Source organism: Eubalaena glacialis, chromosome 13 (assembly GCF_028564815.1).
Source record: "Eubalaena glacialis isolate mEubGla1 chromosome 13, mEubGla1.1.hap2.+ XY, whole genome shotgun sequence".
Lineage (NCBI taxonomy): Eukaryota > Metazoa > Chordata > Mammalia > Artiodactyla > Balaenidae > Eubalaena > Eubalaena glacialis.
This window is the reverse complement of record NC_083728.1, coordinates 38,352,031-38,369,328: the sequence shown is the minus strand read 5'-3', so window position 1 is coordinate 38,369,328 and position 17,298 is coordinate 38,352,031. Positions and strand designations below refer to the sequence as shown.

Below are 17,298 nucleotides of genomic sequence, written 5' to 3'. Positions count from 1 at the left end.
AAAATAATGGAGCATCTTACAATTTAAGGTACCTTAAATTCAGTGAAATAGATACACCTAATAAAAATGCTAGAGGGAGAGAATAGAGTAGGGAAAGGCAATCTTTGAAGGCATAATGGTTGACAATATTCTAGACTTGATGAAATACATGAATCTTCTGATTGAGGAATACAAAATTCCCTGAACAGGAAAAATAAAACTAAATCCACACCAAGATACACGGTAGAAAAACTAAAGAATTCTACAGACCAAGGTAAAATATTAGAAGCAACTAAAGAGAAATGCTGTAAACAAAGCAAAAAAGAAACAAAGGGGGGATATTTATAATAATAAGATTATTAATATATGAAGTGCTCCTTTTAATCAATAAGAATAAGACAGTGGTCAAGAACTATATGAACGATACCCAACTTGCACCAATCTTTTAATACGCAAACTGAAATTTCCACACAAGCACAGATTTAAAAACGAGCTTGCTAATATCTATAGAAAGAAAAATTAGGCGAAATGAGCATGCTGGTAGTCTTGGCTGAAATGTAAATTGCAATCTTTTAGAAGTCAATTTAGTAACATTTATCAAAATTTTAATGTGTATGCTCTTCGATCCAGCAATACTTCAAGGAGTTGCCCAAATTACAAGCACTTTGTAAATTGGTTACATACGTAGGATATTATGCCATCTTTTTAAGAGGTGCTGATATAGGAAACATGTACCTGGCATAAAATTACACATGCTTTATTAAGTACTTTGCAGAAGTGTCTACGGTATAAATTCATTTGTTTTTTTAAAAGAAGTATATTTGTTGAGAATATAAAAAAGCTTAGAAAGTTGCATACGGTAAATAATACGAGTTTGGTGTGTATGCGGCGGAGGTTTAAGAGCTGGTGGTCAAGACAACTTTTTTTTTTGTATCATAACTGTACACCTCTTAAAGCAGCACTCTTTAGGCTACAAGGTGGCTCTTCCTCCTAGCAGGCTGGCTTTGCGTTTCACTTTCGAGGCCGGAAATTCCCTACCCCTCAAGAGGGAGATTAAGCACCACGAAGACGCAGTTCAACAACCCCCCACTCTAGGCTTGACCTTCACGCTCGCCCGGACTTTTCTAACGTCCGGTTCCGGAACGTGACAAAAAGGCGGGGATTCCCGCCGGTCGCCTATCAGCCGGCCCTCAGAAGGCGCAACGCTCATGCCCCGCCCCCACGTCCGCACCCTCCAATAGATGTTAGGGGCGGGTCGGGCTTCGCGCGGAGCAGGGACACGATTGGCTCTGCAGTCTCTCCGCCCAGGCAGCAGGCGGGGCAGCGTGGTGACGTCTCCACGAGGGGCGCGGGGTCGTAGCGCGCGCTCGCAGACGCGGCAGTATTAAACTGCTGCAGGCGCGGCGGGCTGGTTGTGGGCTTTCTCCGTGTCAAGCATTCGTGAGTCAGTTCTCCAGCTCGCTCTCATCTTCTGAAGCCTGAGCCGGCTACACCTTCCACCTTCCTTCCGCCAGCAGCCGTGTCGTTGCGACTCCGCCACCATGTTCGAGGCGCGCCTGGTCCAGGGCTCCATCTTGAAGAAGGTGCTTGAGGCGCTTAAGGACCTCATCAACGAGGCCTGCTGGGACATCAGCTCGAGCGGCGTGAACCTGCAGAGCATGGACTCGTCCCATGTCTCCTTGGTGCAGCTCACCCTGCGCTCCGAGGGCTTCGACACGTACCGCTGCGACCGCAACTTGGCCATGGGCGTGAACCTCACCAGGTGAGCCCCTAAGCAGCGGATAGCCGGGCCCTAATCCACCCTCTCTGGCTCTTGGCGGGAGCGCCTGCGAGCCGGGCCCTCATTGGCTGGAGTGGGCCATCTGCGCCTTCTCATTGGCCTGCGGCACCGGTGGGGCGGGACCCAGCAGAACGCGCGGTTCGGAAAGCCCGCGCTGGCTGCAGCGCGAACCGGCTCTTTCCGCGCCAAAGTCACAAAGCGGGTGGTGGCGGGAAAATGACGGACTTCTTTACGATGCCAGGAAAAGACTGTTGCAGAGCTCTTTGGTCATTAAGTGCAGGCGGCCTCGGATGAGAAACCTTGGTCCTGGTTGACTTTAACTGCTTTATAGTGTGTCCTAGTTCTTTCGCCCTAACTAGGGCCAAGAGTATTTCTTTTACTACTGAGTTGCGGTGAGCACCCCAAGATCCCGGTTTGAGGAAAATTTTCTCCAGGGCAGTGCTTTCAACTTTTGACCACTACTTGTCTAGTACATACACATGTTTAAATCTTAAAACTTGTGAGAAATATTTACCCGTACTACATGCAGTGTGTTTTAACAGGTTTATTAAATCGTTTTTAAAGATCATTGGCCCAATAATTTACTTCACCAACCAAAGGGATTTGCAGTTCATAAAATACTGCTGTTTTATTTATATACAGAAGTGAAATTGCTCTTGGTGGGGGGGCTGTTTAGTTTAAGTATAAATACTACCAGATTGCATTCCAAATGGCTGGACCGGCTTACACATGCCCCTGGAGTACGTTTCTCTAACTCACCAATTCGGCAGATGGTCTAATGGTTAAAAGTGGTACCTCCTGGTTTTAATTTGTTGATTTTAAACCCTTTGTTCTTCTGTGTTCTAGCATGTCCAAAATACTGAAATGTGCTGGCAATGAAGACATCATTACACTAAGGGCTGAAGATAACGCGGACACCTTGGCACTAGTATTTGAAGCTCCAAGTAAGTCGCACCCTTCTACTGACTTATGCTAGAAGAAATTAAAGTGTAGTGTCAGTATTTCCCAAGGCTGAGAGAAATTTAAGATAATGTTTGTGATGACTGTAAAATATACCTGATAGTTGTAAACTTACATGTTCTTCAACATTTGGTTTCTTTTGGTAGATCAAGAAAAGGTTTCAGACTATGAAATGAAGTTAATGGATTTAGATGTTGAACAACTTGGAATTCCAGTGAGTATCAAAATTTCTGATTGAGCATACTGTGCAGTCATGATAGTTACAGAAGATATATTAATATAATAATTTAAACTCTACTTCCTAACAGAACTTTTTCTGTATAACTGCTCATGCATGTTCCAGAGTGGGGTATTTAAGACTGACGTATTTGTCATTTTATTAAGTTATGGTGTTCTACAGTGGCTCATTAGTTTGAATTTATTTCTGCCAAGTGAATATTTACATTAACCTCTGCATCTTTTTTAAAATTATTATTCCTAGAGTGCTTGATTTTTTTTTTGTTTTTTTGTAGATCTTTATTTTTGGCTGCGTTTGGTCTTCATTGCTGCGTGTGGGCTTTTCTCTAGCTGGGGAGAGGGGGGCTATTCTTCATTGCGGTGTGCAGGCTTCTCGCTGAGGTGGCTTCTCTTGTTGTGGAGCATGGGCTTTAGGTGTGCAGGCTTCAGTAGTTGTGGTACTTGGGTTCAGTAGTTGTGGCTTGCGGGCTCTAGAGCACAGGCTCAGTAGTTGTGGCGCACGGGCTTAGTTGTTCCACGGCATGTGGGATCTTCCCGGACCAGGGCTTGAACCTGTGTCCCCTGCATTGGCAGGCAGATTCTTAACCACTGTGCCACCAGGGAAACCCAAGTGCTTGATTTTTATTGAGAGAAGATTTTAAAGCTATTTTAGCAGAAATTCATTATGGTTAGGTTTATCAACATCAAAAGTGAGAAGAGGTGTTCGGATGTTTAAAATGCCTAACATCATATTCTCTTGTTTTGGAAAGCAGACCTGTTTGCGCCATCATCACTGTATGCCATACCCTAATGGCCTCTTGATTTAGCCCTACTGTAGGGTGATAAGGTGGAGGCTCTTGTTCCCGGGATAGTGCATTTACTGTTAAAAGTTTAAGCTCTAATTTGTTTTCTTAGTATGGTTATTCTTACAGCATACTTGTTTTATATCTGCATTTATTTTTTGAGTGGTTAGAGTGTTAAGAAATTACACAATGAGTGATATTTCAAAGTAATCAGAAAATCTTGAATTCTGAGTTCTTGTTTAGATGCTGAGTCTTCAGAAAGTGAGGGTGCCAAATCTTTCATTTCCATGACATTTAAATTTGTTTTATAGGAACAAGAGTACAGCTGTGTAGTAAAGATGCCTTCTGGTGAATTTGCACGTATATGCCGAGATCTCAGTCATATTGGAGATGCTGTTGTAATTTCCTGTGCAAAAGATGGAGTGAAATTTTCTGCAAGTGGAGAACTTGGAAATGGAAATATTAAGTTGTCACAAACGAGTAATGTTGATAAAGAAGAGGAGGCTGTAAGTAGTTTTTAAGTAAACAAAATATTTTGAAGAAGAATATTAGGTTATGTCTTAGTCTGCTAAGGCTTCTGTAACAAAATACCATAGACTGAGTGGCTTATAAACAACGGAAGTTTATTCACAGTTTTGGAGATTCGGAAGCTGGCAGATTTGGTGTCTAACGAGGGCCTGCTTCTTGGTTCACAGACAGCAGCCTTCTTACATGGTGGAAGGGGCAAGGGAGTTCTCTGGGGTCTCTTTATAAGGGCATTAATCCCATTCATGAGGGCTCTGCCTTCCTAACGCTAAGCACCTCCCAAAGGACCCACCTCCAATACCACCATATTGGGAATTTGATTTTAACGTGAGTTGGGGTGGTGGTGGGGGCCACAAACATTCAGTCTTTAGCAAGGTAATTGCTAAAATTAAAGAAAGCTCTAAAGAAAAACAGAATTTGCATTTCCAAGTAAATAATATGTGAGAATTGAAACTTTTGAAATCTGCAAGTGATCTTATAGATGCCATCTAACTTAAATTTGTGAGAAGGGAATGCAAATTTAGTGCAACCTTTATAAACTGTAGAACAATGGGTTTGTGTATCAAACCCACACTTACTCTTAAGGATAGGATTGCAAGGCTAGCTTTAGCTTTCTGGAGGTACGTACTATGTTTTTACCAAATAATTGAGCAACCTAATAGGATCTAGTTGAGGGGAAAATCTAGCTGTTGTGAGTTCTTATGTAATCCTTATATTAACTTTTAAATAGAGTTTAAAAATACATATATTAGTAACAAAACTCCAGGGGCTGATTCTTTTCTCCTAAATTACATTTCACTCCCCTGCCAATCTTGATTTTTGTTCTTCTCTCAAATGTTACTTAACCCATAGGGAATTCTCTGGCGGTCCAGTGCTTAGGACTCCGCACTTTCACTGACGAGGGTGTGGGTTCGATCCCTTGTCGGGAACTAACATCCCGAAAGCCGCGCAGCTAGAAATTTTTAAAAAAGGAAAAAATTCACTCATAAATATTTTAATTTATTCGTAGTGTAAACATTTTATGACATCTAAGAAAATTATATTAAGGAATTTTTCACTGTTCCTACTTACTTGGTTATTTCAGTTTGTTTGAATCAAGATTTTAATAAGGTCCGTACATTACAGTTCATTGAGATACGCTTCTTAAATTTCTTTTAGTCCATTGGTTCTCGCTTCAATTTCATTTTCCCTCTATTACAATTTTATATGTTGAAGAAACTAAGTCATTTGTCAATGTATATTAGAAATGAATGGGTTGTAGCTTTCTTGATGTTTTTCAGTATGATGAATCTTTTGTTTTCCCCCTAAGGTTACCATAGAGATGAATGAACCAGTTCAGCTAACTTTTGCACTGAGGTACCTGAACTTCTTTACAAAAGCCACTCCACTCTCTCCTACCGTAACACTCAGTATGTCTGCAGATGTACCCCTTGGTAAGATAATAAACTTGTTGAATCTTGTTTTGTAGGTAGTGTATGTGGTACTTCTCAGTAATTAATTATATTCCTGTTTTCTTTCAGTCGTAGAGTATAAAATTGCTGATATGGGACATTTAAAGTACTATTTGGCTCCCAAGATCGAGGATGAAGAAGGATCTTAGACATTCTTAAAATTCAAGGAAATAAAACTAAGCTCTTTGAGAACTGCTTCTGAGATGCCAGCACATACTTAAGTCTCTTTTGTCTTTGTACCTCTGAGTACATATGTAGATATTGTTTTCTGTAAATAACTGTTTTTTTTCTCCATTCTCTACAGTTTGTTCAAAGAGTAAAGTCCAAAGTCAAATCTGGTCTTGTTAACCTAGTAATAACTTCGCCTTACCTAGGAATACTCCTTATAATTTTTATAAACAAAAGGGTTTTGACTCTAAATGCAGTTTTAAGTATTGTTTTCAATTTAAATAAAAGTCATTTGAATTTCAAGCATCACAGGACAGTGCCTTCATTTGGACCACGATGGTTGCAAGTATCCTAGAGAATTCACAATTCAAGCAGCTCACGTAAATGAGCTTATTTTTTCAGTCTAGAGCAGGTTGATATGACATCAGATACAGTGATAAAAAGTATTCCAAATACAGCAGGTGACAAAGTATTTTGGGGGATTCATTTGCCAAACTTATTTTGGTATTCTGACTTGAGCTCAAGAAATGAAAAGGGGAGAGTAGAACAAATATATAATATTTTGTCATTTTTGCTAGCAGAAACTAACACTTTACAGAAGCTTAATGTACCCAAAGTTCTGTCAGCTTTATAAGACTAGCATTGTTACAGGGCAGTGTTTCATTAGCCTAGGGAGCCTTGTACAGGAGTCTTGGAAGTTTTAGTAGATCTGATAGGTCCCAAGGAGTATGTCTGTGCAAAAATAATTTCTCTAGTGTAAGTAGCCTTTTGTGGGGACTTATTCCCTTAAAGGATGAAGGTGGCTTAAATTCCATGGATGTTGGATTCAACCAAGAAAGTGAAAAAGGCCCAGCAGTAATTGTGCTACAAGGTCACAAGTTGGCATGCTGCATATTGAGAATTCCTTTATTGTAGTCCTTTTTTCTGGTGTATTTTGTGTTTGGTGGATTAAATGACAGATTTCTGTCGTACTTGCAGTGACGGTAGAACTCACTGTATCCAGTAGGTAACTATTCATTACCTCTGTGTGCCTGGGGTTGGAGAAGGATATTGGCTGCAAAGGGGCCTGATGGAAATTTTTGGAGTGATGAAAATATTTTATCTACGTTGTGATGATGGCTCCAAGACTATATGCATCTGTCAAAACTAATCCAATTGTACTTTATCATATGTAAATTATACTTTAATAAAGCTCGACATTTTAAAAAGTTTCACGTGTTGCAAAATGTCCCTTGTGGCCAGACCTTACCGGGATAAGGCCTGAAGACGAGGAGCGGGAAACTGAAGCGCAAGAATGTGGGGCTACTCGAGAGTAGCGGGTGGGGTATAGGGCGGCAGAGACTGCGGCGCGGCCCGGGAAGGCGGCCTTCTCTGGGCATAGGGAGACCTGACAGCTCCGGCCTTCAGGGAGCTTGGCCGGCTCGGCTTCCGCCGCTCGAGGCGCCACTGAGCTCCCTACACTACCCTAGGGGCCAGAAAGAAACACATAGCCGGCTAGCCCTGGACCTGTGACCCAAGCGGCCCGGTTACCTAGGCACTCGCCCGCCGCGGCGGAGGTGGTCGGCAGCCAGCCCACCCCACTGCGCCTCCCGAAACCCCACGGGGCGCGCTCCCTCTGCGTAGCCCTAACAATCCGAGCACACGCCCGAAACCGGACGGGGAGTGGAACGAGGAGGTGTCGCTCCCGGTGACGCCACGTCCGGCGTGCTGCCTTCCGACACGCCATTTCCGGCTCCCAGCTGGTCTGGGGCGGGGAGGCAGTGGGGGAGGCGTACTGTGAGGTCTCCGGCTCGCCTGCTGCGAACCGTGAGCTAGCTGTCTGCGCGCGGGCGGCCTGGCCCGGGCTCCGGTAAGGCGTGCGTGCGGCGGGGCGTGGGCGGAAGAGCTCGACTCAGGTTCGCGGCGTGGCCCAGACTGCGCTCCCTGCCGAAATCAAGCCCCGCGTCCTCGGTGTGGAGCGTTCGCCTTCCCGGGGCACGGCTGGCCTTTTTCCAGAAACTGGATTTTGTTTTCCTTCTAAAATCATGTTGGTCCTTATTTCTCTTGTTGGCTCGGTCTGGAGGCGGGCAGGGAAGTAGTGTGTAGAGGCGCGTAGTGCGAGGCACTGTGCTAAGTGCTTTGCTGATGCTTTCAAAATTCTTGCAGCATTCAAGTGCTGAGGAAATTTTGGGGTTGCGTTGAGGCTGGTAAAAAAGCCTGTTGGGAACTTGGGCTGGTACCGGAAAACATTGATTTACTTTTTTCCTTTCCCCTCTTTTAGGATTATTACTCTTTGCTACCAATAAGCATTCGTCTCCCCTCTCCTTCACGCCCTGCGCTTTTTTATGTTTTGATGCGGTGTATGAAGTTAATGTCAGAGTATGTAAACTATTTTTTTAAGACTAATACAAATCAGAGGTGATTAAATGCTCTCAAACCCCCCACTTATTGGTAGTTTGGACTTTAAGTTTTATAGAATTAAATTTAGATTATCGTGTAGTCGGGATCGCAACACCTAAAAACATAGTATTTGATGGAATTTGATCTAACCCTTTTAGAAAAGCATGTAAGTAAGCATACTCTTATTTTTTCAATACTTGATTTCTGCTCCAGTATATAATTACTAAAAAGGGACATGAGCATTTAGCACCAATTCCTTTATAATGCTAGTTAATTTAGGTTGACTGCGGGCCAGTTGAAACAGCTCATTAACATTCAGTTTTAAGTATATATAAAGCACTTAAAACAGTACCCGTCACTTAATACTAGGTAATTGTTAACTGCCATTATAATGATGATGATTATTTGCAAAATGTCATACCAGAGGAAGGCCGGTCTTTATGTTTTATGTTTTTTTTTTATGTTGCCCTTATTGAAATACTTAATTTTCTTTTTTTAAAGATATGTTTCACTTTTAGAAATCAAATAGCTTCATGATCAAAATTTACTTGTTTCATTCACATAACTTTGTGATTTTATGGAGGAAAAGTACACAAATTACAAATGTTTTTCAATTTAAATGTCATTGTTTTTTAATCTTATCTACTGTGTTTAAACTGGTGACATAATAACCGTGATTTCATTACTGGAGTCAGCTTTGACTATTTTGAACAAAAACCAGGTATTTATTCAGGGTTTTTTGTTTATTTGTTTGTTTTTAATGTAGCTGTAGAAGTAACCTGGAAAGTGCAATCGCTGCTTTCAGTGCTTGGGGTGGAGCAGAGAGGCAGGCAAATCAGAGGACCCTGGTACAACACTGGTAGCCAGTAGCTTATCCAAATTTACAACAAGAAGTTTTACAGATCTTTTGTATTAAAAGGATGATATCTATCAGAGGGAAATAGGCAAAATGCTGATGTGAATGTATTCCATTTCCCACCCTCTCTCCTCTCTCCCTGACAAATAAGAGAATCACTTGAGTATACGCTCCTCTTGCTTTTTCTGGAAGCAGGGACGGGGGACAAGCAATACTATACTATAGCAGAATGGTTGAAATGCCAGATGGACTTGGATTTAAGTCACCACCCTTTCATCTACTCACCATGTGACTTTGGAAAAATTAGGAGGCAGAGAAACATTGGTGGCAACATAAACATGAGGTCTGGTTCTTGGCAAATGTCTTGATTCTTATTCTACCAGGACAAATCAGAGTAGATGCATAATGAGAATGCTTTCACTTGTCAAATGAATATCAGGTTCTAAGAGCAATGGACCCTAAATTGCCAGTTGCTAGTATGACATTGCAGCCCAGAACTCCAGTACGTATAACAAACACATTGTTGTAGCCTGCAGACAATAATACTTTTCTTTGTTTTCAGACTGTAACTGTGTCAGCGTGTTATGATGCCGTCTCGTACCAACCTGGCTACTGGAATCCCCAGTAGTAAAGTGAAATACTCAAGGCTCTCCAGTACAGACGATGGCTACATTGACCTTCAGGTAAATGCAGAAGGGACCTGATGAGATTGGCTGGCTCTGTTTCTGCTGAGTTAGCAGGGAAACCTTCCAGGTAGAGGTTTTGCTCACTGTCCCTAGATATTAGAGGGAGCAGCAGGAAAGAAACTCTGCTCTGAGATTTTCAGCCATAGCCTGCAGAAGGAAGGACCTTGGCAGAGCAGTTTCGAACCAATATAAATATTGTCTAAGAAATTTTAGTTGTAATGCCAGAGTTCAGTAGTTGCAAATTCTGTGTAGTTTATCTGGAAATAATCAGATTGTCTTTTGTTAAGTAGAATTTTTTAAAGACTGTGTCATCAGTTTGTTTACACTTCAGTCAAAACCACCAGTTCATCTTTTAAAGGAGAAACTAACTGCTAAAGCCAGCAGATTGTGGGAATCTTCCTTCTTTGCTGATGTCATGAGATCCAATTTATTAAAGGTATTCTTTGTGGCAAACAGTAAGTAAAACAGAGAATATTTATTAAGTTTGTGTCCTACCCTGATCATTGTTTATAAAATAGTTAATGGTGTAGCATCTCCTTTTGCCCACTTCCCTTTAGAATAGAATATTTTAGGTGGAACCAGGACCGAAGAGGAAGTGTCAGGAACCCATCCTTTTAAATATAAACAAATCAATTATTCTTTGTACTTTTTGGACCCACACTTGAAGGAGAGAGTTTTGGGGTTTTTTTTTTGTTGTTGTTGTTTTTTAAGTGCATCTGGGAAGCTTCCAGTCAGTTAGGTCAGACACAACCATGAGCCAAACCTTAGGAATTTGTCTCTGAGTCTTAACCTTGAATTGAACTTGTTAATAAGGCAGATTATTTGCCTTGTGGGGCAGGCAACTAATGCTTTAGAAAAAGTTTTTTTTAAAACCTTTGACTATATGCCAGGTTAACTCTGAATGCCAGAAATCACTTATTTTCTTTCTTATTTTCCAGAGCATGATGTACACTCTTAATCCTTGTAGATTAGTACAGCCTTCCGTGTGCCAAGACACGTTTATGAAAAACATGTCTAATCAATGAATGACCATAAAGTGTCTTTTGTTTTTGTAAGAAAATAATTTTTTTTACGGTACAATGAATGGTCTGTGGAATGAGACTAAAACGAGAAAGAATAACATTCTGGGACTCCCTCCCTCAAGTTATTGTTAGAGCAATAACTAGAGCTTCATCTCCTGCCAGTCCTTTTCCTTTCTCTCCCAGAGCTGCATTGGGTAGTAGGACTTACTTCAAGACACACCAAGATTGGTTCCTCTTATCCTCTCTGCTTTAAAGTGTCTGAGCCCTGGTATATTCATAATGCTCTTCCTTGTCTTTTTTTGTTTCTCTTTCAGTTTAAGAAAAGCCCTCCTAAGATTCCATATAAGGCCATTGCGCTTGCTACGGTGCTGTTTTTGATTGGTGCCTTCCTCATTATCATAGGCTCCCTCCTGCTGGCAGGCTATATCAGCAAAGGGGTAAGCTGAGGGGCTTGTGGGATTGCCATGAGATGTTTAAAATGTGAGCCAGGACTCACATTTTTATATTCAGTTTTATATTCATATTGAGTACAGCATATGCCAGCAGAAAGGAGAAAAGGGTTTTTTTTTTAGATTTTGTTCTCAGATAACAAGACATATTTCTTCCTTTGAGCTTCAACAAACTTCTCCCACTGTTCCTATGAGGTGGGTGTGGCAGGTAGGCAAATTTTCCCTCTGAGATGTTGGGCAATTTTCCCACCATCTTAGTTTGGAACAGCAAAACTGAGCCTAGCTTTGAGCATTCCTGACTGATAAAGGCTATAACTGGAGTAGAATGCTGTTATTATAACTTTGCAGTTATACTACTGTAGTTAGTGTTTGGGGAGAAGCAGTGAGGCTTATATAGGTCTGGGGCCACTGACCCAGCCAGGACTTTTGGCTCATAGATCAGATCTTTCTTAAATTGGATTTGGTTGGAGTTCCTATTGAGCTTCAGTATGATACCTTAGAAACCTAAAGTAGTTTTTGGTGGTTCTTTCTTTTGGATTGTATACAGATGCTTATATACAGCATCTAAATTGTTCTAAAGTAATACTGACCATAGTTCACATCTGTTCTTCAACACACACCAGGCCAGGGGATGATGGTCACATTGGTCTGCAGAAGGAACAAAGCCAAGAGCTAAAACTGTGGGCATTATCCTTGAAACTGGGAATATTAACACTGTCACAATAAAATGGCTACATTTGGCTTTTGAGACCTGTACCCAATTTGCCTTAGGTCCTAAACTATTATGTGGCCACCAGAGGCATGCTTGGTGCTGTCTAAATTTGAACATCTAACTTCAGGACTGTGCCTTCAGTTAACTTTCATTGCAACATGCATTGTTAATCCCAGGGGTATAGTCAAGATTCTATTAATGATGTAAAAATTGAGAGTGGAGGTGAGATCCACATGCAACAAATATCACTTCACCTTGTGTGCTTTATAAAAGACTACTTTATAAATAAGGATAAAGGTGTTAATTAAGAAAATCACCTAATAGATTGTTTTGGTTTTTAGTTTGGAGTTCTTTTCACTATTATTGCAGACATTTCAAACAAAACAGAAGTAGATGGAATAATATGAACCCCCACCGTGTATCTACAACTAGGCATCAACAATTATGAATGTTTTGTTTCATCTATCCCCAACTTTTTTTCCTGTATACTAAAGCAAATATCAGATTTACATTTGCTGGTAAATCTGTAAGTGTGCATCTCTAACAGTTTTTACATTAATCTAGGGGTGTTGTCTTGATAGCATTTACCTGTTTTTCTATTCCTCATATTTCTTGCATACTGTTAGATTTAGGGACTTGCTTAGATTTAGTTCTACTTTAGTTTTGTTTTAGAAAGAATATTTCATAGGGGGTGCTGTGTATTTGCTATTGCACATGGGTTCTCAAACTTCAGCGTCTATCAGAATCACTTGGCAGACTTGTTAACACACAGGTTCCTTGACCCTGCTCCCAGAGATTCCAGTTTTGTAGGTCTAGGGTGAGGCGTGAGAATTTGCATTTCTAACAAGTTCCCAGGTGATGCTGGTGTTCCATGGACCACATTTTGAGAACCATTGCTATAGCATTACATTAGGAGGCGCAAAATGGTTGTCCTAATTTTTAGTTGATATTAAGATTGATTACTGGGTTCAAGTGTCTTCAGCCTAATTGATTTATCATAAAATGAATTACCCTTTTCACTAATGAATCCAGTTCTATCATTTTCCACGTTTGTCAGCGAAAATTCTTCTGGAACTTTATCAAAACCATTATTTGGTTACCCTGAAATACAATGTGTATAGTGAAGGTAGGAAAAATGTTTGATTATTTCTCTTTAATTATCAAATTTTTATAAAAATACACCTAGCAACCTCAAAAGGTAACCAAAGAATTGTTAGTATCACTGTAAGCTTATCATCTTTTTACATATTTGTGCTTCAGTCAACTGTCTATATTCTTTTTAGCATATAAATTGTCCCATATTTGGTCAGTAGGAGCCTCTTCAGGTTACTCCTGTCTTTTTTTTTTTAAATATTTCTTTCTTTCTTCATTTGGTTGTGCTGGGTCTTAGTTGTGGCAGGTGGGCTCCTTAGTTGTGGCAGTTCGTTGCATCATGCATGTGGGATCTAGTTCCCTGACCAGGGATCAAACCCAAGCCCCCTGCATTGGGAGTGTGGAGTGTTAACCACTGTGCCACCAGGGAAGTCCCCTACTCCTGTCTTTTAAAGCTGACCCAGGTTAACCTTTGATAGCTTTCTTGTTTTCTGGCCCAGCAGATTATCCCAGGCCCATCTGTACATTCCCTGCCCCCTCAACTCCTAGACAGCCATTTCTCTAAGGAGCTCTGGTTTCTTTATGGGAAGTAGATACCTATGGTTGAACATGGATAATTTCTTTATAATTTTTAGTACTTTGTAGTTTTTCTGCAATTGATAGGGAGGCAAAGAGATGTAAACCTTTTGTCTTGGTAGTGTATTACCAAAAGAAAGTGCTCTGAAAAGTATGTGATAACTGATCTATGGATTGGACCCATGGCTTTATTTTATTTTAAAATTTATAACTTGCGTGGTACTGATGTGTTTGCCTCCTTCTGCCACCAGGGGGCAGACCGGGCCGTTCCCGTCCTGATCATTGGCATCCTGGTGTTCCTGCCAGGATTTTACCACCTGCGCATCGCCTACTATGCATCCAAAGGCTACCGGGGATACTCCTATGATGACATTCCAGACTTTGATGACTAGCACACACCTCAGCCCTGAAGAAAAGAGTCACAGATGGGACTGAGCCCACCTTTAAGACATTGAGCAGATACTATGGCTAAGGGCTAAGGAGTTCTGCGATTTGCAGATGTTTAACAAAACAGTGGCCAGATTTTATGGGTCCATCCTAAAGATGTTAACTGAGCTTACAACTATCCATGTCATCAGGACAGTCTCTATTTTTCATCTCCTGGCCCTGGCAAAAGCTCCTGACAAGTTTTTCCACGTGAATGTGTATCATGAAAAGTAGCAATGTTAATTGTATGGGAAAGTGGGAGGTTATTCTGTAGTGTAATGTGTTGCTGCCACCACCCTTTTTAGAGTTGAACATTCTTTTAAATAGTCCTCATTGTCAGTATGTTCTTGTGGCAAATGGAAGAACGCAGTATGTCAGATTTCTTATTACTAAGTAATTTATTTTGAAAATATGTAAGTGTCTTATCCCCATATTCTAACTTTGTGTTCTAGTGGAAAACCGTGGCAAAATCAAATATCAGTGGGGTGCATCTATAATATTTTTTACTTGCTTTCTTATTAACAACAACTAGGAATTTTTTAAACCTCAGAGCAAATTTTCAAACTGTAAACACATTCTCTGTTCACCAGTCCTTGGCCAGCTCTGATCTGGTTCACTGACAGGTTGGCCAGCGTATAATTTGGATCATTCTGTCCTTTGTAAATCTAGATGTTCTGTATATCATACCTTTAAGGATGAGACTTTTGGCTGTTTCCTAAGGAAAAAATGTAGATAAGTGGTTATTATTTATAGTTTTTAACCCTGTTGTTAGCACCTCATATTATGATGTCATTCTGCTGAAGATTGTAAGAACTGGCCTGGATCTCTAGAGGACAAGACTGCCTTAGTTTGATTCTGTTTCCTAGCTTGCAAAAAATGGCTTGTATTCAAAAGAAATTAAAATGTCAAAATCTAAATCCTAGGCTTAAAAGATAACTTTAAACCGATTTTAGAAAACGTTTTAGTGATTATATGATATCTTTGATCCCAATACCTAGGACTACCTTCATTTTTAGATAACTGGCATTGTGCATTAGACTGTTTTCCAGTCATTCTTTTACTCTGAAGTTATGGACTTGGATGATTAGAAGCCTGCAAGTGCCATTAGCTGAGATTTGGAGGGCTGTGGGTAGAGCAAGGTTATTAGGGAAGATGACTTCAACTTTGGATGTATTAAATTTAGATGTCTACTTGACATCCAAGTGGAGATGTTGAGTAGGCAATTGCAATGTGCAGTTTGAAGTTCAGGAAGGGAGTCTATGCTATAGTTAGAAATTTGGGAGTCAGTGTTGGGGCAATATCTAAGGGCCATGGGGCTGGATGAGATCACCCACGGAGTGAGTACAAATGGGAAAAAAAGCTAGGCTAGGATTCAGGAAGTGAGAGACAAAGAGAGGGTAATCGGAAGTAGCCTTCAAGGTTAGGTGCATTTGGTAATGGGAGGGTAGGCTGGGGAGTCCGGTAGTCTAATTAAAGTTCTTGGGCCTTGACAGTGAAGATGTGAGGAAGTATATAAAGCTTTATCCTGGGCAGTGTTTGTTTGCAAAGCAAAGCTAAGACCAGAAGGTTTTGGCCAAACTAAATTATTTGGTCCTTTTTATAAGGGTAATGATGCTGCTAGTAAGGGGGGAAAAAAATCAAAATGGAATGGTGGGGAGAGTAAACAGTCCATTCCCAAGGTTGTCTAATTAAGTTTCTTGTATACCCTTCTAGAAATGTTCTAAGCACATATCTATCCTTTTTTCAAAAAACAAAAACGAAAACTCGGACTCCCATTGTATAGCTCCATAATTTGTTTCCCACTTACTCTATTTTGTGTATCTATCTTGCCGTATCCACAGAGATCAGCCACATCCTTTTTTTTTTTTTGGCTGCATCATGTGGCTTGTGGGATCTTAGTTCCCCGACCAGGGATTGAACCCGGGCCCCCTGCCTTGGGAATGTGGAGTCTTACCCACTGGACCACCAGGGATGTCCCTCTATTTCATTTTAATACTTGGAAAAACCCTGAGTTGGGTAAGATTCTTAGGTAATAAGTTGATATTTGGGACTCACATTTAAGCAAAGCCTCAATTTCCCTTACCAAGTATGAAAGCCAAATGCCTTTAGGGGCTGGACAAGTAAAAGAATGGAGGGCAGAGGGATGGATAGGATTAACGGGAACCAAGGTCAATTGTCAAATGTATATTTTATCTAAAAGCAGCCTCCCCGCTCCTTCTGAAGTGTTGGCCAAACCATGTGCCCTAGCTTTATAAAGATTTTCTATTTATTTATTTATTTATTGGCTGCACTGGGTCTTCGTTGCTGTGCGCGGGCTTTCTTTAGTTGCATCGAGCAGGGGCTACTCTTCGTTGCGGTGCATGGGCTTCTCATTGCAGCGGCTTCTCTTCATTGCGGAGCACGGGCTCTAGGCACACGGGCTTCAGTAGTTGTGGCACGGGGGCTCAGTAGTTGTGGCTCACGGGCTCTAGAGCACAGACTCAGTAGTTGTGGCACACGGGTTCAGTTGCTCTGCAGCATGTGGGATCTTCCTGGACCAAGGCTCAAACCCGTGTCCCCTGCATTGATTCTTAACCACTGTGCCACCAGGGAAGTCCAATATAAGGATTTTCTTATTTGCAACAATAATTATGTCTCTCAGTCATTTCCAAAGCTAAATCCTCCCCAGTTGCATCAGCTATTCTACATGTGATGGCAGTTTCAGACCCATTTCTTCTGGATAAGCTTCACCTGGTCAATGTGCCAGAAGCATATTGATTGCTTCCTTTCTGCCCAGAATTTTAGGTGCTGAGGGTACAATAGGAAAGGATAAGACTTGGTCTGTGAGGAGCAGAGGTTGCAAACTAGTGGCCACAGATGTTGGCCAGAATTGTTTTAAAAATGGTAAAGTTCACCTGATCTTGATTTGGGGCTTTTCCTGGAAAATCAGTAGATTTTTCTTGCTGAGAGGCAACCAACTGGAGCAAAGTAGTAGTGAAGCAGCTTTGAGCAGAGTTCTCCAGTTCACTGCAGTCCCCACCACTGCTTGGTTACTTTTGTACCAAACCTTCTAGTTTTCTTCATTAAGGGCAAAGAGTGTGTCTTACAGTCCCACAAAGTCTAGCACAGTGCTTGTGGGGATTTAGGTTTATTGAATGAAGAATCAAGGTCAAGAGTGTGTTTCTGTCCCAGGACACGGTGTTCCTTTGAGGTACAGACAGATGGGCTGGTACCATTTG

At 41.2% G+C, this 17,298-nt stretch overlaps 2 protein-coding genes across 5 annotated transcripts; both read left to right on the top strand.

Annotated features, from left to right (window-relative positions):
* Positions 1 to 1,317: 1,317 nt before the first annotated feature.
* On the top strand, positions 1,318 to 7,093 carry PCNA (proliferating cell nuclear antigen). Its single transcript, XM_061208358.1, has 6 exons — positions 1,318 to 1,741; positions 2,606 to 2,703; positions 2,866 to 2,933; positions 4,050 to 4,244; positions 5,573 to 5,696; positions 5,784 to 7,093. The coding sequence occupies exons 1-6, from the start codon at positions 1,521 to 1,523 to the stop codon at positions 5,861 to 5,863; spliced, it is 786 nt and encodes a 261-aa protein (XP_061064341.1). The 5' UTR covers positions 1,318 to 1,520; the 3' UTR covers positions 5,864 to 7,093.
* Positions 7,094 to 7,623: 530 nt separating this feature from the next.
* On the top strand, positions 7,624 to 14,997 carry TMEM230 (transmembrane protein 230). Of its 4 annotated transcripts, none has more exons than XM_061208234.1 (5): positions 7,624 to 7,731; positions 8,143 to 8,240; positions 9,680 to 9,800; positions 11,140 to 11,262; positions 13,906 to 14,997. In XM_061208234.1, the coding sequence occupies exons 3-5, from the start codon at positions 9,702 to 9,704 to the stop codon at positions 14,044 to 14,046; spliced, it is 363 nt and encodes a 120-aa protein (XP_061064217.1). In that variant the 5' UTR covers positions 7,624 to 7,731; positions 8,143 to 8,240; positions 9,680 to 9,701; the 3' UTR covers positions 14,047 to 14,997. The 4 variants fall into 4 exon arrangements, with proteins under 4 accessions (XP_061064217.1, XP_061064216.1, XP_061064218.1 ...); XM_061208235.1 differs by lacking the exon at positions 7,624 to 7,731 and adding an exon at positions 7,744 to 7,908; XM_061208233.1 differs by lacking the exon at positions 8,143 to 8,240.
* The last annotated feature ends 2,301 nt before the right edge of the window (positions 14,998 to 17,298 follow it).

Coding starts and splice junctions, on each gene's coding strand:
- TMEM230 (XM_061208233.1), top strand. CDS start 9,702: ATGATGCCGTCTCGTACCAACCTGGCTACTGGAATCCCCAGTAGTAAA. Junction 9,801..11,139: donor ATGGCTACATTGACCTTCAG/GTAAATGCAGAA, acceptor TTTCTCTTTCAG/TTTAAGAAAAGCCCTCCTAA. Junction 11,263..13,905: donor CAGGCTATATCAGCAAAGGG/GTAAGCTGAGGG, acceptor TTCTGCCACCAG/GGGGCAGACCGGGCCGTTCC.
- PCNA (XM_061208358.1), top strand. CDS start 1,521: ATGTTCGAGGCGCGCCTGGTCCAGGGCTCCATCTTGAAGAAGGTGCTT. Junction 2,934..4,049: donor TTGAACAACTTGGAATTCCA/GTGAGTATCAAA, acceptor TTTGTTTTATAG/GAACAAGAGTACAGCTGTGT. Junction 5,697..5,783: donor GTCTGCAGATGTACCCCTTG/GTAAGATAATAA, acceptor GTTTTCTTTCAG/TCGTAGAGTATAAAATTGCT.